At 43.8% G+C, this 20,971-nt stretch overlaps 1 protein-coding gene across 13 annotated transcripts in view; it reads left to right on the forward strand.

Annotated features, from left to right (window-relative positions):
* The window catches only part of CACNA1G (calcium voltage-gated channel subunit alpha1 G), a 102,743-nt gene that overhangs the window by 72,982 nt on the left and 8,790 nt on the right, over positions 1-20,971 (forward strand). For 5 of the 13 annotated variants that reach the window (XR_003399692.1, XM_026861344.1, XM_026861348.1 and 2 more), the window contains 10 exons: positions 3,026-3,177; positions 5,596-5,705; positions 6,748-6,881; positions 8,064-8,134; positions 8,411-8,489; positions 8,568-8,689; positions 9,622-9,966; positions 12,299-12,439; positions 15,642-15,776; positions 18,790-18,979. Coding sequence is in view for 12 of the 13 variants with exons in the window: in XM_026861344.1 (XP_026717145.1) it covers positions 3,026-3,177; positions 5,596-5,705; positions 6,748-6,881; positions 8,064-8,134; positions 8,411-8,489; positions 8,568-8,689; positions 9,622-9,966; positions 12,299-12,439; positions 15,642-15,776; positions 18,790-18,979 (1,479 nt within the window). In the remaining variant the exon portion in view is untranslated. The remainder of the gene's footprint in view (positions 1-3,025; positions 3,178-5,595; positions 5,706-6,747; positions 6,882-8,063; positions 8,135-8,410; positions 8,490-8,567; positions 8,690-9,621; positions 9,967-12,298; positions 12,440-15,641; positions 15,777-18,789; positions 18,980-20,971) is intronic. The other 8 variants (XM_026861352.1, XM_026861353.1, XM_026861347.1 and 5 more) reach the window with 7 other exon arrangements.

Raw genomic sequence — 20,971 nt, forward strand, 5'->3', positions numbered from 1 at the left:
GTAACAGTGATGACCTACAGCCCGGTGCCCACCCTGCCAAGCAGCCTCTCCCCTTGCCGGTCCAGTCCCCTTAGACCCCCATCGTCCAGGATGAACAGGCAGGTGGGACTCTCCCAGATCAGCTCTCGACCAGCTGCAAAATCTCCTTACTACCTGGGTTAGGAGGAGACTGCTCAGGCTCCAGTGTCTGTGCTGATTTTCTCCAGTGTAATGATATCTAAATTTGAGTCACTTCTCCCTCTCCGCCACTCCTGGCCTCCAGCCATGGTGAAGCAGCTTGATTTACACCCTGTTTACCAGCCTGATGTCTCGTAGTGGGCTTTTGCTGTATTTCCCCATCTTCTCACATTCTCATTCTGCCAATTCTTCTTTTGTTCGTTTGCTCTCCTCCTCTTTTCTTTAACGCCATGTGTGCCGGGAAGCCAAGTTAACTTTTCCAGTAATAACCAAGACTAACCCAGAGCTCTTGTTGTTCTTGACACAGTGTATTGTAACAGTACAGTAATGTGGTGTTGTGTTAGTTGTGAAGTTCACCACCTGGAGTTTAACAGATGTCTGTATTTCCCAAGATGTTGGTATTGTTTAGATCTTTACTGCAACAATTAGAATTGATACTGTGTGATAGGGGGCACGGGCTTTGCTCCTGGTAATTATACATGAGCAACACCCAACTTCTCTGCAGAACTGCGCAGGTCGGGTTACATGAGTGGTGTTTATACAATAGCAAGAAAATGGTTTGTCTGCTCAGAAAGTTCCCTGCCCACCTAGACACAGTCGGTATTTATCTATAGTCCGCGGACAGCATGCGAGCTTGCGTGTGGTTCACCTGGCGGTAATATCCGTATTGCACTAACATGCATGGGCGGCACGCGGAGACCGGTGAGGCGGGTGGTGGCGTAATTCATAAACAGGGTTGACAAATCCCTTCTTAACAAAGTTAACAGGGAAGGATGAAACATTTACTAATGGTAATTTTCTAAGGCTGCAAAGGCATCTGCATCCAGAGACATTTGGCTGTGGAAGCCTGGGGGCATGTGCTGGGAAAGGTGGAAAGGAGCTTTGGGGTTTGGGAGAGGGGGTGTGAGAGGGGCAGAAGCCTTTGCAGGTACACGAACAATTAGCAACCCTGTTTATAAAGTCATGCGCTGGCTAATCCAGGTGCGGGAGACCTGCACAGGAGACATTTACAACCTCTTTCTAAATCCTCTCTGTTCTAATAGCGTCGGTGATATTCTGTAGGATTTGGAATTACCTGTCAATCAAAGCTAAGAAAAAATTTGAATTCCAGAGTAATTATTCATAAGTAAATCCATTGCAAGAAAAGGCAGAAACATTGACGTTTTTCTTTTTGAATGTGAATTATACATAAATGTAGAAGTAAGTGATCCAATTACGATGGTGTTTCTTTCTGAGATGATAAGTTGGTTCATAAAAATAGGTCCTATTCCTAACCTAATTGTATTCAAACATTTTAGTTAATTTGCTACTCATAATTTAGCATAATGTGATAGAGAGATCTTGACTTTATGGAGATTTATGCAGATTCTGAAATATCTGACAAAGTCTTATGAGTGAGTCAGCAGCTACCAGTCTGCTTTTTTGTAAGCACTCAATAGATTCAGCATGAAAATTCATTTTATAGACCTTTTCGTCGATATCGTACTTTAGCACTCGGATACAGAACACCTAAAGCACACTGCAAATCAGAAAGTGAATTTTAATACTGGCTTTCATTTGATGACACTGAAGCAGAATTTTGGGTGTTCCAAACCCCTACAGAATAAAACTGCTGAGTGGTTTGTTTCTCTGGTCCCTGGGCTGTAAGTGGAAGGTCTGTCTCTATGGAAAAAACAAAACTTCTCTGATTTTTCAGGATCCTGTTATGAAGTAGAGATCACATGAAACCATTAAATCTGTGGGTTTGATTGCAATGTCATTGGCTATTGACAAAGTGAATTCTATTTCTAGGCAAAATTTAATCTTCTAAAATTAGTTTTCCCTGAGGGCAATCCAAACCTGTGCTTCGTGGCTTCATTCTGCCCAACTTTTTGCTCGGAATAATATATCAAACTGTACATTTGCTCAGCAGCACTAAATATCAAGCTATGTAATTCTTACAGCTCAATAATTTTCATAACCAGTTGATCATCTAATTATGAGACTAATATTATACTCTGACATATTCAAGACAGTCCTTTCCACTTCAATCTGCATTATAATGCCTCCTTGAAAATTGTACTGAATTATATACTCAGCCTTGGCATTTCCTCATTAGAGATTAGGTGAGTAAATGAGTTTATCGTAGGAACATTTGGGGTCTAAAGAGCATGTGTCATCCCTGAGGCAGCTGAACACGGGAAGGAGCTAAACAGTGAAATCTGTACTTTGATAATCTTGTCTAAATGGAGGATCATTATTTTCTAATTGCTAAGGCTCACTGATCAGTTTTCCTTGGTATTTTTATGGACCATTTTTCAGAGCTCTGACAGCCAAAGTGTTGAATTTTGTTCTCTCTACAGTTTATTGCAAAGAACATAGTATGTCTAAATACTTCTCTTTCAAAGACCACCTCTCATTCAATGGCCTGTATTTTTAAGCGGTTGTTAGTAAAATCTGTCCCCAACATCTGACCGTTAATTGGGTTTTCAGATACTTTGGGTATTTTTAAGATCAGCAGAAACAAAAATTGTTGTTTTAATTTAAATTTAATTTAAATTTCCCTACAGGGGAAACATTCGTTAGCAGCCCAATAGTCCCAGCTCACCTCATCCCTGATGCCATAAGGCTGAGTATAGCGCATGTTCCACTGAAGATGTTTAATGGATGTAAGATGACGGGAGCCCTGCTGCGTATTAAAAATGGTAACATGCCAGCAAGAAAAAAAAGAAATAAAAAAGACAGCATGTTGCTGTAATCGGTCTAGAATTTATCATCTTTGGAGTTAGAAAGTGAGGGTGCATTGACTTCAGAAAGACGCAGAGAAATGACTTGACGTGCCTCTCCGCTCTCCTCCTCCTCGCTGCAGAAGCACAGTGTAAGCCTTACTATTCGGATTACTCCCGATTCCGCCTCCTGATCCACCAGATGTGCACCAGCCACTACCTGGATTTGTTCATCACAGGAGTGATCGGCCTCAACGTGATCACCATGGCCATGGAGCACTACCAGCAGCCAAAGGTACTGGGACAGAGATGGGGAAAAGCAGGGTGGGGGACAGGCTCAGTGGGATGTGCTGATGGGCAGAGCTAAGGACGGTTTTGCTGTTAGACCTCGGGGCCCAACCTGTGCCTTTGCCCCGTGGAATGTACTCGTCCTACAGCTGGCTTCCAGCTCAAACCACGGCTTTCAGTACCTGGATCCCGTTGCACCTCTCCCTTCTAGTTAAGTGCAAATGGACTGCTTTGAAACTGAGGAGGGGAGAAGGTTGGTTTGGTTTGCTAGACAAGATTGTCACTGAAATCTTCCATTTGACTTGGGTTTTTCACCAAAAAAAGGGAGTAAAAGGAAAAAGGATAAGAAGAATTTGTGAAATGTTTCTTTTTGCAAAGTTTCTTCTAAATCCCCAATGTCCCATAGGGCCCAATTTTCACAGGCACTGGATTTCATGCTGATTTTTCAAATACATTTTAATATATTAGGGCGCTAAGTTCCTGGGTCTTTCGCATACTCTGAAAATAAAAACAGCCTGTCCTGGGATGTCAAGTCTCTTGTGCGTAAGAATGAAATGTAAATAGCTGCCTTTGCCATATAACTTGTACTTATTTTTATTAGCCACTTTCAGAATGAATAAATATAACACACAATAGGAGGAAATATTCTTTAAGACTAGACAGGACTTGAATACTTAATGTGAAAAAACCCAAGCAACTAAGACATGCAAGCAAGGGGAAAAATATCCTCCAGCCTATCATAAAGAAGCCAAAAAGTGAAAGGGCTCAAGCCCAATTAATTTTTTCTGTTCAGGTCACCTTTAAATACCCTGGAAGGCTCATTGCATGATTCAGTCATTTGGTGATGAAAAAGGTTGTTGGCTAAGGAGCCTGTATTGGAATCGCTCTAGGGCGTGTGTCTTACCGCAGTCGTTTTGCAGCTACATTTTCTCTTGTATTAAAATGTTGGGCAGGCTTTTGTTTTTAATTTTCTTTAGGAAAATAACATTTTGTCTCTAAGCCTCTGGTATGCAGTACCTGGGTAATAACTCCAAGCTTGGGCTGTGCTGAGATGACAGCACAGTTAGAGCCATGCACATGCATGACAGTCTTGCTGAATCGGAGCCCCGAGATCACTCTGGTCTGGGTGACTGATGGCTGGCATCCTGCAGATGCTTAAAAGGCTAAATGTACCAGAGAGCTTGATATCCAAACTAACGATTGCTTGACATGTTGGTGCTGACAGGGGTTGGTGGTGGGATACCCTGAAAGGCCCTGTGGATGAGATTCCAGCTGGAGATGCTGTGGCTGTCCATAGAGAGGAGGGGCTGCAGTGTCCATAGAGGTGGCTTGAGCAAAGAGCTACTGGGCAAAATCTGCTCCTGCCAAATAAATATTCTCATTTGCCAGCAGATCCCAGGTCCCCTGCAGTATGACGGGGGGCTCATTCAGAGCTACGGCCTTCTCTGCTGAGCTTGTACTTCTCAGGCAGGTGAGGTGGTTCTCATCCATGGATGCTTGAAGCTAAACTGTAACATGAAGGCAGAGTGTGTGGCTTAAACCTCTTCTACTATGATTTCTCCCACATGGGGGGGATCATCAAGTCTTGGCTTTGGTCCGAGAGTACTCCTGCTGCTATCTCCCACATTCCCTAACAGTGCCCTGGACACAGTTATTACCACCCCATTTCCCAGCAGTGAGAAATTTACTGCACGATACTTAAGAAGCCATGTAGGATGCTGCTACCCCAGTGCTGCTTCACAAGCTGGATTTTAGGGATGAAATCACCTCTGACGTGTCTTAATGCCTGGCTGGGCAAGAGTTGTCCCAGCCAGGAGGCACCTGTAGTTAATGGCCAGGCTGTGCCTTCTGCAGAGGGAAGGGTGGGCAGAGGAAAACCCGAGGTACTCGCTCCTGCTGGCATGCCATACCTCCCTCCTGCTCCTTGCCAAAAGCTCAAGGTGAGGAGTAAATGACAGGCTGTCACAAAGAAGCCACTTGGCCAGAGCGTGCACAGACCCAGCCAGCCCACGGCTCTTGCAGCAGTGCACAAATGAGCAAGTGGGATGAAATTCAGCTTTCTGCTGAAAGCATGAGGGCTTCTGTGCTGCCTGACACCTGCAAATGCGGCAGCTCTTACCACTCACCCAAGCGATCCCAGCTGGGGCTGTCTTACTGCCCTGGGGTTTGAGTTGTGCTTTGGGTTTGTGTCAGGCCATCCTGTGAATTATATCAGCTGGGTTGGGGCCAGGCAAAAATGCAGTCTGTGTGCTCCCTGAAGTACTGGGACTTTTCCCTGGGCCATTTGTCATCAGAGAGAGGCTGCGGTTGGAGCCTTTTATCTGTAGTTTGGGAGTGAGTAACTGGTGAAAGGAGGGCAGGTTTGCAGGCAGCAAAGCCCCTCAGCAGAGCTGCATCTAACTCCGGTCCTGTGTCCACATCCCAGATTCTTGACGAAGCCCTGAAGATTTGCAATTACATCTTCACCGTTATCTTTGTCCTGGAGTCTGTTTTCAAGCTTATCGCTTTTGGATTTCGTCGCTTCTTCCAAGACAGGTAACAAAGGCTCTGTCTTGACTGCAGGGGCAGCAGCAGGTTTCTGGAGACAGCTGCCCAAATTCAGGGTCCTGGACCCTGATGCTCATCCTGGTGATGTCAGTCTCACATGTGTGAATGCTTTTTGGTGTGACTGATTGAAACCTGGGTAGGCGGAGGCTTGGGATGTGAGGTGAAGAAAGGATTGTGCATGCCAAGGAGTATGATTGCACCACTTTGGCCCTTGGGAGTGGACAAAATAGGAGTGAGTCTCACACTGAGTGGCTGGTTCTCTTCTCACACCAGTTCTATGTCAGTATAATCAAGAGAATCTGGTGAAGTGACAGAATTTGTCAGGAAAGAGAATCTGTTCCTGAGTGGAAATGAAAGAGAAAAGGGATGGCTTTTTATGCAGATGTGGAGCAGCAGATTAAATAGCTTCTTTTTCTAGATTTTCACTCTCTTACCTCACAAATACAGATTTTTATGTCCTCGGTGACTCTTTCTCCTCCCGTTTTTACCTCCTTCAACGTTAATGCCGAGGGTGCTGGCACTGCGCAGGACTTGACACGAGCCCTTCAGCACCTGGGGGATGGTTCCACCCCTTTCCCCATGTTCCGGGTGTCCATGTTGGGATTACACCTCTCTCCAACCTGGCACGAATCCTTGGGGTCTTTTCTTTGCCCAGCATGATTTTTGTGCAAGGACTGGACATGGGGTCTGATTCTCATGCTGAGGTCCACAAGTGTCATGTCTAGAAGTGGCCAGGCAGATACTGCAGCGTCTCCCCTGAGGTCTGCAGCCTCTGGGTAGAAAACTGCCCAGCTTTTGTTTCTGTTTCCCCTCAGTCAAGAATATCCTTGGAATTGGCTGATTTTCTAATGAGATGCATTAGTTATAATGATTTCATAACATAACTGCTTTTGTATAATACCCTCAGAAAAATGCTGCAGATTCATTTGAGTGCTAGAACCATTGAAATGACTGGAATTCATGTGAAACAAGCTACCTCCCCTTGCCAGCTTCTTAGTAGATGTTAAACTTCATTTTGTGTTGTCTCCAGATGGAACCAATTAGATCTGGCAATCGTGCTGCTGTCTATCATGGGCATCACTTTGGAAGAGATTGAGGTGAACGCTTCGCTACCAATTAACCCCACTATTATCCGAATCATGAGGGTTCTCAGGATTGCTCGAGGTGAGACAAATAAAGCAGAACTGACTTGTGTTTGAGGCGCAGGGTCCCCTCCAGGAAAGAGTTAAGCATTGGGAAATGGTTCTGGGGCACATCCCCATCACAATGTGCATAGCTCTGGCACCAACAGGCTGTAAACAAATAAAAGAACAATGGGGGAAAATACTTTTGAGAGGCCAGAAAGCTGAGCCAACTGACCATGTGTTTCTATCTTAAGAGGACTTGAAGGCTTAGAAATAAAGGATAAATAGCCGTGGCTGTAATTCCCAGAGATGTACCTGGAAAAAATATGCCAGTCAAAGCAAAGCCGTCTCTAACGGGTATTAGAGAATACAAGCTTGGCAACGTTGGCTTTAAAAGACAAGCATCTAATAAATTTAATTTCCTATGTGACTTCGCATCTCACCACTTGGTGACAAAGCATGCCTTGTCACTCTGCATCCATCTGTCCTCTCAGACTTGTAATGACACGTACCGGAGTTGGGAAGTCAGCTTCTCCAGGGCCTGATTTTTCAGAACAGAGAGGTCTCGGGGCCAAATGATGAAGACGTAAAATGTGAGTGCTCAGGCCCTTAATAGAGTACTCCTGGGGCATCCTGAAGGGCAATGATAAGCTCTGAGGCATAATTGCTCTGATTGCAGCCCTCGTCTAAGCAAAGAAGTAACTGGAGAAGAAATGAAATGCTGTGTCTCAAGGCGGGAAAAAAAGTGTTTTTCCTGTGCATTGGATTCCTTACAGAATTAAAAATATATGTGGTTTCAAATTGGAAATGCAACTTTCTGTAAGAGATGTGTAAATCAGTTCCTCGGTGAATCACGTATGAGAGCGGGTAGCCTGCGGGAGTGGGAAAGTAGCCTCGGGGCTGGGAAAGTAACTGCTCACAATAACCAGAGGAAGAAGGAGAAGGGTCTAACACAGAAAGTTGGGAAAGGAAAAGCCAGAAGGCAGAGTGATAACGCTTTCTCCAAGTCTCAGGATAGGTGATGCTGCTATTCATGGGATTTTAATAGTATCCAAGCAACCAGGAGTGATATAAAAAGGCCAGGGACTAGAGTGGATAGTGGAGAACACTTGACATGATTTCACATTTCTCTTCCTATAATCTGTGGCTCCTGGGAGAGGGACTGAGTTTGTGCCTCCGTGCTAACGCTGCCGTTACCAAATTACAAACGTGTTTTCCGCAGTGTTGAAGTTGCTGAAGATGGCTGTAGGGATGAGAGCCCTGTTGGACACCGTGATGCAAGCACTGCCGCAGGTAACCCACTGCCATATCAAACCAGATCTCCTCTGGCCCAGAGCTAATTTCCTATTGCAGAGGAATGCTAATCGTTTTATCTTTACTGTCATTAGAGAATCACATTTCCCTTCCGAAGCACAGTCTGAGATACAGTCCTCACATTGAGGTCACTTTTCCCCTGAAGCAATTTAAGTTTTGGATTAAAGAATACAGCAAGAAACAGGTCTGGAACAAAAAAATCAATGAATGTTCTTTTTTTGTGTTTTTTTCCCCCATTTCTTTTTCTCTTTCCAGGTGGGGAATCTGGGTCTTCTCTTCATGTTGTTGTTTTTCATATTTGCAGCTCTTGGAGTGGAGCTGTTTGGAGACCTCGGTGAGTCTCCCCGTGCCGGTGGAAGGGGTGGGAGCAGCGTGCAAGCAGGGGGTCTCACAGCTGTCCTTGCTCCTGCAGAGTGCGACGACACGCACCCCTGCGAGGGGCTGGGACGGCATGCCACGTTCAGGAACTTCGGGATGGCCTTCCTGACTCTCTTCCGAGTATCCACGGGAGACAACTGGAATGGGATAATGAAGGTAAGAGACCCACAGAAAATGAGTATTGCTTATAATTGCTTAATGAAGCCATCCACCCTGCTCCAGACTGGTAATGATGCTGCAGTGAGCTGGTCTCTTCATTTGTGCACTGGGAAAAGACTCTAATTCTGTTCCATCCTCCCAGTAATGCTGCGCCTATGGTTGCAGTCTGCCTATGGCAGACTCCATATATTCCCTTTTTTTAACTTAAGACAGCAACTTAAAAAGAAGGGGAAAAAATGAAGGGACTCATCTCTCAAATAAAACATGAGTTCGGCTCAGTAATATGCATTAGTTTTATTTTTTTCCTTAAAAGTCTCCAGTTACTATTACTGTTGTTGGTATTACTTTGTGGGTTTTTTTCTGGGAAAACCCAGGTTTCTGAGAGAGAGCCTTTCTTAGGGGACAGCCATAAAGGATGCTGTTGTGGAGAGATCTGGCCTATGAATATGCAGGGTGCTAGCTAGTCCAAGGAATCGCTTCTCTCTCCATTTGTAGCCCATGGTGAGTAACAGGTGGCTAAATTCTTAATGACAAGGGGTGAACTTGAGGAGAGTGTCTGCAAGCCCAGCTGCTGTGGGATAGCTGATGGGGTGTAGCTGCACCCTGTTTTGCCCTGGATCTGTCTGCCACACGTTCATGTATTTGGTCTCTAACCTGATAAAACAGCCTTTCCTTTAGGAGCAGCAGGGTGTCAGTGTCTGTTGTTGCACACCCTAAGGACAATTTCCTCTAAGCCTGCTTGTGGTGACTAACACAGAAACGTAAGGTTTTACTGGCAAGTATTTTGCTATTCTAGACATGAAATTTGCCCAATCTTCTCAGTTTTCTTCATGAAAGGAGAACCCCTTGCAGTCAGATGTCCAGACAACAGACCGAGGTCCACACTGGAACCTCTTCACATCCTTCCATCATTTCCCCCCTGTTTCTAGGACACGCTGCGAGACTGTGACCAGGAGTCCACCTGTTACAACACTGTCATTTCACCCATCTACTTCGTCTCCTTCGTGCTGACGGCCCAGTTTGTCCTCGTCAACGTGGTGATTGCCGTGCTCATGAAGCACTTGGAGGAGAGCAACAAGGAAGCTAAGGAGGAGGCAGAGCTCGAAGCAGAACTGGAGATGGAAATGAAGACAATCACCCCTGGCCAACACAGCCCCTCAGACATCTTTGCATGGACAGGCAGCACTGGTGGAGAGAGACCCGAGAGCCCTCCGGGATGTACCAATCCCATGCAAATCAAGGTGGATTCTCAGCTCTCATTAGCTTACCCTATGGTGAGAATCTCAGTTGGAGGGTGAAGAGGGCTTGATCTGCATATTTGCTAGGGGAAGACATGCACGAGTCGGTAATGAAGGAGTGGGTGTACTGTACATCCAGGGCTTGTATTCCTCACTGTCTGCTGGCTGACTGTCGCGTGGCGTGGGAAGCAATGCTCCAGGGAAGAGACCCTAGGCAGGTCTCCAGACCACCTTGATGCATCTGTTCGGAGGTAGAGAGCTTTGCAATTTGTTCTGGAGATATGCCCAAGCCACCAAGTTCAGAGCTAGCTCTACATTTGCTCTAATGCAGAGTTTGAGCTAGGTCCTTTGTGATAGCAAAGTCGTGAGCGTAATGTGTTTGCTTTTCTAATGCAGACCATGAACCACAACATAAAAGAGGAATAAAACTTGGCTAATCTTTGCTTAAGTATTAAATTTGTTTTATGTAACCTCAATTTAAAAATCATCCCTACAGTCAAGGCTGTAAGAAAAGATTATTTTAACAATAGAGGAATCCAGAGGGGACTCAAACCTGAGCTCACCAGAACTGGTGGCAAAACTCCCACCAGCAGGAGCAGTGCCGGGGGAGGACTGTAATGTGGTAGCTGCTATGAGCTGCAACAAGTCTCCCTAAAGCACAGTTCCTGGATAAAGAGTCAGTTTGAGGAATTGAGAGGTGAGATCAAGACCCAGACAGATCCTCTGGGAGGGAACTGAACTGGAATTATACAAGAAAAATGGTCCAGCCTTTTTTTAGTCTTAGCTGATTGCAAATTGGGTTAAACTCTACACAGACCTCATTAGCTTTTATTACATCATGATTTCACAACAGCATATCTTGGCTTCTGCCTGGGGTGGACTAATGAGTATTCTAATGCATGAAAAACTCATTTATGATCTTTAGTCCAAGGGTGAAAAAGAATAAATCCCTGCTTAAGCTTTGTTTCAGTTCTTAAGCTACTGGAAATTTCTGGTGCCATTAGGAGTCAGTGATGTCTGAGATGGAGTCCAAAGCTTCTCTTTGGCACAGGAAAAAGGCGTTCAGGGTAATATGGGGAAATCCAGACTCATTACATTCTCTAGGAAGAAACAGCGTGTCCCAACTCTTATTGTACATGTTAAGCAGAGTACTGGCAAACTGTCCTCAGCACTGTTGTCCTGCATCAGTCCTCACACTGGCAAAGAGAGAAATTGCAAGACAAATCAGTGGGAAGGATACCCTCAGCTCTTCAGTCTCCTAAACTTGCCCTCTCTGAAGGTGGCTTTGGGAAAGACTTATTCTAGTCACAATCTCCAGAGTGTGTTTCTTGCTCTTTCACTCAAACAGAAGCCTCAAAAACCTCTGGGAGATTTTACTCTGACTATTTATTCTCCCAGCCCAAATCTTCAGGAAAAATCTGATGCTTGAGCACGATAGCAGAGGAATACAATTCCCAGGACATGACCCTGCAAGGACATGTGGTCAGCATGCTCTTTTGCTTGCCTATTCCCCAGGATTTTTGCACTGTGTGCTGTCTGACTGTAATGATGGTTCTCATTCCATTGTATGTAGCAGGCATTCCCTCTGTGAAAGGTGCAACCTTTAAATTGATCCCATGCTGCCTGCAAAAGCCAGACCCTGCTCTGTATAACCTCCCATTGTCTGTGCTGTGGCCAGCTGGTTTGAAGTTGGCCGGGACAACTGAGGCACCTCAACCCATGCCTGGCCCATGGATTGATGACCTGACATATGTCCATCCTGGGCATCTGCAGCTTTTATGGACAGGATGCTCAGCTTCTCTTCAAGTCAGTTTGTTTGAGTTTGTGACCCCTGGATATGGATTTAGGGGTCAAATGTTAGGTCTTGCTCAAAAATGTGGAGAGCGGGTATAGAAACCTTACAGCACTAGTGTCCTGCAGAAGTTAGCAGCACCAAGTGTCAAGACACTGCTATACCGGCCCCATCATACAGCTCAGATCCCAGAAGTAACTGGTTGTGTTTGCTACAAGCGAGAGTTGTCCCCGAGGAGGGCCCTGAGTGGGAGCAGCCACAGTCCCGGGGCAGCTGGTGTTGGCCGCATCTCTAGTAATGTCTGAGAAAGCTGTCACTGCTCACAGTGATATTACTGCACTGTTCTCTCTCCTCTCCTGCCTCACCTCTCCTGTCCCGTTGTTTATGTTACTGCTATTCTTCCTGAACGTTTTCGTCTCCCCTGCCTCCCCTTCTGTTTTGTTTTTTTTTTTTCTCCCTTTTGTTTGTTGGGTTTTATACACTGTCCTTTTTTCTTTCTGTCTCCGTCCCTTGCTTCTTTCCTCTCTCTCCTTGGCTCACTCTACCTTTCTGCATGCTATACACCACCCCTCCTAGGAAAGGCACTTGTTTGATACCATATCACTGCTGATCCAGGAATCTCTGGAAGGAGAGCTGAAGCTGATGGACAACCTGTCAGGCTCTGTGTGCCATCATTATGCCCTCCCAGCTCCCGAATATTACAACTCTGAGAACCAGGTTAATATTCCTAATTTCCTGCAAAGTCTCCATCCAAACTCGATTTGACTGAAACCTTTAATAGAGAGTTAAAGTTCTTTACTTTATGTAATGTAGTCACAGGGATTTTGAAGCGTAAGTCATTCTGGCTTTTTCTGTGGGAGTTGAGATAATATCTTGGTTTATGATGTTGTGTATCAATGCAAGAGGAAAAGTACAGGCTCTGAGTTTCCCTCTTTGACACAGTAAGAAGTTTTTCACTGGGATTTACTGTTCATGAGTATTGTGGGGAAAATGTGCAAAATCCTGTCTCCATCCTTCAGTGGGGCTCTTGTATTTGGCTTCTTGCTCCTAACCAGGGCTCCGCAGCAATGTCAGGACGTCTGCAGAGCCTGGAATATGGTGTGAGGTTTCCACAGAGCAGAGCCTGAACTGGTGGGGATCATAAAATGTTCTCTACACTTTGTGCCTACTTACACTGCATGAAAATCCAGTTTTGAATGATTTTCCTAAAGAGGCTTCTTGCAAGTGGGTCATTGTAAACTAGATCCTCTTCTCTGATCTAAACTGAATTTGGAAGGCAAGGCAGCCCTTAATGATGTACTTAAGTAATCGTGTGCTCCAGTGCTTTCTCGAACAGGGGCTGTAATACTTGTTTAAAATTAGTTCATTTACTTCTTAGAATAAAATACCTACTTTCTCAAGTATGCTGTATATAAATATAGAGCAAATATTTTCCCTAAATCACAGCAATGACCATAATAATAATTCAAGCATACCTATTTTTTCCTGTAGTTGGAATTGAGCAAATTCCACATTTCTTGATCTATTTTTTTCCCTTTCTGGCTAAAAATAGCAGAAGTTTTCCTGTGAAATCAGTGTGCTTATTTATGAGCTCACTGACACTCTAAATTATCCAACTCGGTGCTTCATTAGAGGAAAGGAACAAGCTTAGGTAAAATAAAATCCTACTGCAGGTCTTTATATAGTGGGATAACACGTCTCCCTCTAATTGCTGTGTATCACTTTCCAGATTGAAGTCTATTGAGCTATAGGAAGTGGTTGCCTCTAAGAATTGCCAGAGGAATAGAGATGGTAGCTTTGGCGGGGAAGGCAGAGGGTCAGTAGGAAACTCAGCTGTTTGGAAATTTTTTTGTCACAATATTTTTCACCATAAAGTGCTGCTGCAGAAAAAAAAAAAAAAAAAAAAAAAAAAAAAAAAAAAAAAGGTTTTGTTTTGACATTTTTGTAATGAAAAAATATAGCATTCCAGTTTGCAATGGCTTTTGCTTTTAAAATTTAAGCTATTTTATTTTTTCCCCCCTGTAATTAAAACTCATATAAGTCAGTTGAATGTTCTCAACAAAATGTTTTGAAGGCTTCAAACTCAATTTTGGAAGAGGGGAGGCTGAAGCTGGGGGTGATGTTTTGTTTACATTTTGGCTTTTCTGTTCACACCATTTGTCATGTTCTCAGGCAAGTCAGGAATTTAGAGCAGCACTGGGACTTGCTGAAAGCAACCTGATTAATAGCAGCTCCCAGCGGAGCCGCTCCGTCAGGCAGGAGCTGCTGGTGTCCGCCACGCTCTAGCACAGCCTTTCCCCACACACTTGGGCCCCGGTCGGTGGGTCCCCGTTCAGGATTGCTGTCCTTGTGCTGGCAGCCTTTGTGGTGATGCTTTTTTTGGGGAGCCTTGTATGAAGTCAGGAGCTCCTCCAACGCATCTCTTTCATCCGTTGCCAGCGGACTGTGTTAGAGGTGATATCAAACCCAAGGTTAGATGAGAGGAACCTGACCCTCTTACTTATCTCAGCTGAAGTTTTGAGCCTCTCAAGGTTCACTCATTACTGAGTTTATTTCACCCCACTGATGCCATTTCTAAAGTGAGAAAATCCAGCCCTTTGACAACTTAAATGCAACAGATCTGGACCTCTGTGGTTTCTCTTGGAAGATATATTGCTGTTGAAAGACTTTACAAGCATAGAGGATAGGAAAAGCAAATGCACAGTGAGAAATGAAAAGGAAACACCTGGGACATGTCCAGACCAGGCAGCCCCTGCAAACGTGAGCCAGAGCTGCAGGTTGCCTGATGAAATGCTGTCCCCAGTGCCGTGGGCACCAGCCTTAGACATGTACCCAGGGTGGGGATCTGGGGAGGGCTGAGCCTGCACTTCAGGGCAAACATCCCCCCCTGAGGTGCTGGCAGCAGGGATGCTGCTCTGGGGGAGATGCTGCAGTTCCCTTTTTCCCCTCTTTCTCTCCAAAACCTGATGTTTCATATTTCTTATAAAAAGAGCTCTGTATTTAGAGAGAGAGCTTCATCAATATTTTCACAAAGATTTTTGTCAATCTCTTGAATGCCTTCAGCAGGGATGCGTTTGTGTGAGCCACATTGGTCCAGCGTCGGTGCGGCAGTGCAGCACCGTTCCCAGCTCGGGTTTGCTCGGAGCCGGAGGAGGCTCTTGGGGCCACAGCTGGGGTGGCATTTGGGGGCTGAAAGACATGGGTGGTTCATTTCGTAAGACAGTTATTGGTGTTCACCTAGGCCCTGGAGGTTCTTTAGCAGACCAAAACCCACTGAAGGCACCAGGAAGACATTCACTGACCAAAACCAAGCCTTATGTTTCTCCCTGTCCCTGTTTAGCCTTTATGAAGGTAATTATAATCCCACCTGCCTCTCGGGGAGCAGGAGGTCCCCGTACACTCCTGGAGTGCAAGAAGAGGCACACTCCATACCCCACCTGCAAAATGATTCTGGTGTTGGGGAATCTTTGTGTACTCCACCAGATAAGCTTAGGGGCAAAGAAAACAGCATGGTTATTGGGTAGAAACAACTTCAGAGAAGTCAGAAGATCCTGAAGCCTCTTGTATTTGGTCATAGCCAAGAGGATAAATATCTCTAGAATGAAAGTAATGTTACTTTTGCTTCTTCATCTAGACAGAACAGCAAAACACAATGTTAGCATTAGTGTATGGTTTTAAACTCCCTCTCAGATCATGGGTAAGCATTTAAGTATGAGCATCCCACTCTTTTTTTTCATTTCTGTTTCGTTTCTTTAACGTTCTGTCCCCAGTAGCAACGTGCATGATGTAGCTTCTTCCACTGCAGGGATATTGCTTTAGTGTCTAGAAGTATTTAGATTATGATACTTTTTTTTTTTTTTTTCTCTTTTCTAAAAGATTTGTGTCCTGGTTTCTTATGCTTAATCATCTCTCCCTTTAGATCCCTCTAGCTGAGATGGAGGCTCTGTCTCTGGCGTCAGATATTCTCTCTGAAAAGTCCTGCTCCTTAGCTCTGACGGATGACTCTTTTCCTGATGATACTAACACACACTTACTTAATGCTCTGGAAAGCAATGTACATACACTGGTCACTGTATAGTCTGATGTTTACAGGGTTCGAAATACTGCTTCCACCTCTCTGCACCTGCCTAATGGCATTTTCAGTTCAAGCCCATTTCCAAATAGCACCAACCTTTCCCCTGAACAGGACGTTGTCCTTAATGCCATTAGGTCCTGGGTTGTTATCACTCTTGTCCACAAACTTGTGAGGAACAAGTATTTATTCCTATTTTTCCTTTGGCATCTTATGTAAAAACTGTGTTTTCTACAAGTAAAATAAATAGTAAAAAAATGCTTTTGGAAAGCATCAAGGTTGAAATTTCCTCCTCATCTGAAACAAATTAGTGATGCTGCGTGGAAGAGGCATCCATGGGCTAATGAATCATGTGTCCTCTGCTGAGGGGTCATCTACAGCCCTTTGGTTTGTAACGGATTTTTGTCTTTATGAACACAGGCACCACAAGGCTTTTTGCATCATTGGTGCCAGACTGTTTATTTTACAAATATCAGATGGGGATCTCTTTGAGATGGTCCTTGTTTTGTGAATTCTTACTAGCAGTCATCCCACTGGGGGGGGGGGGGGGGAATAAAAAAATGTTTGGACTATTTTGTGTCTTTTTGAATGAAATAATCAGTATTTTGAACCCTGCCTTAACCATCTCCTCTTTGAAACATTAGACATTTTAAGCTGTGTAGCAGTCAAGTGCTTTTTTTCTGCTGTACAATAGACATAACTCCTTTTCCAACATTTTTGGATCATTATTGTTTTCTTTGTTGTTGTTCATATACATGTCTTTGGATGTTTGTGTTGTTGATAAATTTTCTGCCATTCTAGTCAACTGTCATCCTAATTAGCACATATTTGGGAAACATCTCTTAAACCGTGACAATATTTCCCATCATGCTTCATGGCATCACGTGCAAAAGATTTTGTAAACTACGTTTAACATTTTGTGTGGGACTTTCTGTTTCAAAATTAGTCTGGAGAGCTGGACTGAGGAGAGAGCCCTTCTAGTTCTGAATCAGATTAGGCAAACCTGTTTGACAGCATAGCAAAGTCTCAAGGGTATAGCCAAGAGAGATTTCTCCAAAAAAAGCACAAAACCAGGTTGAACAAAGCATCTTCTGAACTTGTGTCAATATCAATGAAGCATTTTGGTCGAAACAGTTTCCCAAACTCCTGAAAAACTGCAAGCTTTCACTGGAATATTTTCTAAATATGCAGTATTTTTACACTTCATTTAGACACAACTTCAGTTGAAAAATATCTCAGAATGTTTTGTTTGACTTAAAATAGATTTGCGTTTGGATTTTTTTTGGTTCACGGAAAACTCAGATTTGATTTTCAGTCAAGCCAAAACAACATGTTTTTCAAAACTACCAATGAACCAAGAAGTCATGTGCTCCCGCTGCTCTGTTTATGAGCTGGACTTGGAAGATCATTTTGCAGCTATTTTAAATGGTTTTCATGAAGATCGCTCATGAGATTTCCCCCAAGATGATCAGAAAGTGGAAACAAGCCCACTGTGGTATTGGATCCTGTCAATGAACCTAAAGGTTCATTAAAGTTTGGGTTTGGATAGGTTCTCAAATCCAAATTCTCGTGTTCAGATCCAAATGGTTTTGAATTTAAAATCTCGGGTTTCAGGCCCTCTTTCCTGCTTTAAGCTAAACAATATGAGAGCTAAATAGCATAAACATACTGCTCGGAAGGGGAAGGCAGGGAGGATCGGAGAACCGAAGTCTCAGCTTTACAGCACAGGTTTCACTCTCCTCCTCTGAGCTATATCAGGAGACTGCAGGCTCTCTCATCTAGGCTGTATCCAGGCTATATCCAAATCAGCAGGTTCCTGAGGACTGAAACTAATGCTGCAAGACAGTGCAGATCCATTTCCTTCATTAAATTTACAACACTGGTCTTCCTTTTTTTTTTTTTTTTTAATTTTCTTCTTTTATCCACATTTTTTTCCTTTTTGTAAATTCCTTTTAATCTCATCATGTTTCTTTCCAAACAAAATGCCATAATGAAATTTTATTTTTATGACTGAAGGATAAAACTGGGAAAAAAATCTCTATGTTTATTTCAGAAAACTTGTAATGCACTGAATGAAGGGAATATTTGTCAGAAAATAAGATTTAAAGTTTTCCAAAAATGATCAGCAATATACTGTATCAGACTACAATGTCACAACTTATTTCTGTGTTTTTCAATTGAGACCTTTCAAAGATGAAATAATTCTTTCATTAGAAGTTGACTTAGCTTCCATTTTTGCTAATACTGTCCAATACAATATCATCCAAAACCATTTCTGGAATGGAGATATTTCCTTATGAAATCAGACCTGAATCCACCTCAGTCTATTTTGCCTCTGGTGCTGCCTATTCCAAGAGAGTCTTTGGCTGTAAAAACTCCGCAGTCAACATATATACAATAACCTTCGCTTGCATTAGATCCTTTCTAATTAGAGAATGGCTTTAGCCCTGAAGCAGTAGGTTTAGATATCCCTTTCAATAAAATAGGTTTAGTTATTCATTGTGTGAGAAGAAAAACCAATAAAATTGTGCTGGGAGCCAGAATAGAGAATATTTTCTGTAAACCATTTTTATTTTGGTTTTTTCCTTTCATTTTTAGAAAAGGAAACTACTCACCTTTGCAAAAGTCTGACTTGCTGATGAGGGCACATAGAGAGACCTTTACTGTTATTGCGGAGGATCAAAGTTATGCAAAGCATGTGACCTTTGCTGGCCTTGAGGCATGATGCCTTCTTTGCATATCCCTGAAATAGTCATGGTTTATTACTGCAGTGTTGCTTCCTCTGTTTCTGTGGTTCATTCTGTGTGACAATTTATTGACAATACAAAATGAGGGGTATAGCTTCCTGGTAGATCCATTCGTGCAACTTGTACATACTGACGATGTGCATGCCCATCGTGCCATACTGATTGCAATGGCTGTCGCTAGCGTTTCTGGGCACTTCTCCTCTTCCCACCCTGTCATGTCTTCCTTCCTCACTGGTTTTTCCCCGTAGGCTGATCTCCGCTCCAAAGATGACACGCTGACCCTGTCTCCCAGCAAGGACTTGCTGAGTGTGAGAAAGCCTTCGGTGGGGCGCACCCACTCTTTGCCAAATGACAGCTACATGTTCCAGCCGCCGTACTCCAGCCCCTGCCCTGCCTCCCTGGGCGAGAGGAATCCAGCACATCACAAGTCCCAGTCAGGTACACATCTGTCAGCTGGGACAAGAGCAGGATTGTCCAGTATAGCAATAGCTGGGATTTTCCAGGCTATTCAGTCAGAGGCAGCAAACTGCCATCGGTTCCCAGTGAGGTGTTGGTGACCAGACCTGGGTTAATGGCTTTGCAAAGACCCTCCACAACTTACAAAGTCCAGGCTCTTAAAGAAAACTCCTTTCCTCTGAGCGTTTTGGCAGTGTGACAGCGAGCAGTTGGCCTGGCTCAAGGCTGACTGGTCCCCCTGCATGGTTCCCTGAAGATTACAGTCCATACAGCCTGGGCTCCATCCATCTCACCTGAGCTAGCTATGGCCCCAGAGCAAAAACTCCAGCAAAAAAATATTTCCTCATGTCTGTTGTTGTTTTTTTTGTTTTGTCTTTTTTTTCCAGCAGTACCTATTCTAGCAGGTTTTGGAAGCTCTATATGGGAACATCTGTGAAAGATGGGAAAATGGTGTCTCTAAATGCCTGTAAAACGAACATAAATGTGCTGAATTAAGAGAGATCTCAGTGTGAGATGAATGGAAAAATGAGAGAGTGTAGAATTGTCCTTCCCAGTGTGCGTGGTTGGGATATACGCCTTAGAGCTAAATTCAGAGATATTCTTAGATACAGCGTATTGCAGATACCAAGGACGCTCTCTCTCTACCTGCACCTCTGTACCTGTACTTGCAGCTGCCTCCCGGTGCTTATCAATGTGCTTTCATTTACTCTGTCTGCTAGGGGTTACCTTCTGCTGGTAAGTGAATGTAGCTGTATTTAATTCTTCTGTACGTGCCATCTTTTTAGACATTTGTCACAGATAAGACAGAGAAGTTTTTACAAGCATTGTCATTTGAAAGCCTCTAAGCAGAACATAATTTCAGCACTGTTCAGAATGGTAGGGGATTTGAGCAGATTAGAAATAAGATGTTGAAATTTGCATAGTAATAAGAATTTGGATGAATAGCGACTGTTGAACAGCAGAGGAAAAATGTGGACACAACGGAGGAAGATGAATCTGGAGTTGTGAGAAATCACTGCCATAATACAAAATTTTCAAGGTGAAGAGCTGTCCTTTGAAGAACCTGTTTGCACGTAATACAAAAGGTACAGCTAAAATCCTGGTCAAATCCCACTGAAGTAAATAGCAAAACTCCCATTACCTTCAGTGGAGTCAGAATTTATTGGTCTGTCTAACAGCCAAGAAGTTTCCTGGAGTCATAATCCCTGACCGTATGAAAGAATCCCATTTGCTACAAGAGGGAGTTTCTAGTGCTGCATTTTTGACCCTTAATTCAAGTGTGTTTGTCCTGTTTTGAACAAAAATTACTTGATCAAAAAGTGGGTAATTTCTGAGTCCCTCCTTTCCTCAAGATTGCACTTCCAGCTAGCAGAACTGAATAGCCCCATCTGACAGCCCTGGCTTGGCGGGGGGGCAGGCATTGCACCCTTGTAAATCCACAGGAAAAAATTCCACTGAGATGTAGGAGAAGTATTTTGGAAAGGTAAAGCTGATGTCTTATTCATAACCACATTAAGCAATTAAACCTTTTGTGTTTTTCTCCTGCTGATGAAATTCCAGTCGTCTTAAGCAGGCCAAAGTGCTGGAGGTGGGTAAGGTGCCCAAGTCTTGGCATATGCATCATTGTCCTGTTCCACCTACAATGTCACTGCTTTTCAGGGTGGGGGAAGTCACCCCTACCTGTTTACAGTTTGTAATATTATAAAGTGCTGTGAAGATAGCAAAAGGTGCCAGGCACCTCTAATAAATCACCACAACTGAGCCATAATATTTCAAGCTGAGAAAGGTTTTGTTGTCAGAAACACTGGCACTTGCAGGAGGTATTTGTTTGAATACTCCTTCGTAATGGGGCTGTTGTTCTGGGAAAGATTCCAGGACAAATGAGATTCTCTGGGATGTGGTCCAGGATAAATGAATTGTTTTGAAAAATGTTGAGCCGGGGGGGGGGGGGGGGTTGTGTTTCCAGGTTAACCA

This window comes from Athene cunicularia (assembly GCF_003259725.1).
Source record: "Athene cunicularia isolate RWA chromosome 18 unlocalized genomic scaffold, athCun1 chr18_part1, whole genome shotgun sequence".
Classification (NCBI taxonomy): Eukaryota; Metazoa; Chordata; class Aves; order Strigiformes; family Strigidae; genus Athene; species Athene cunicularia.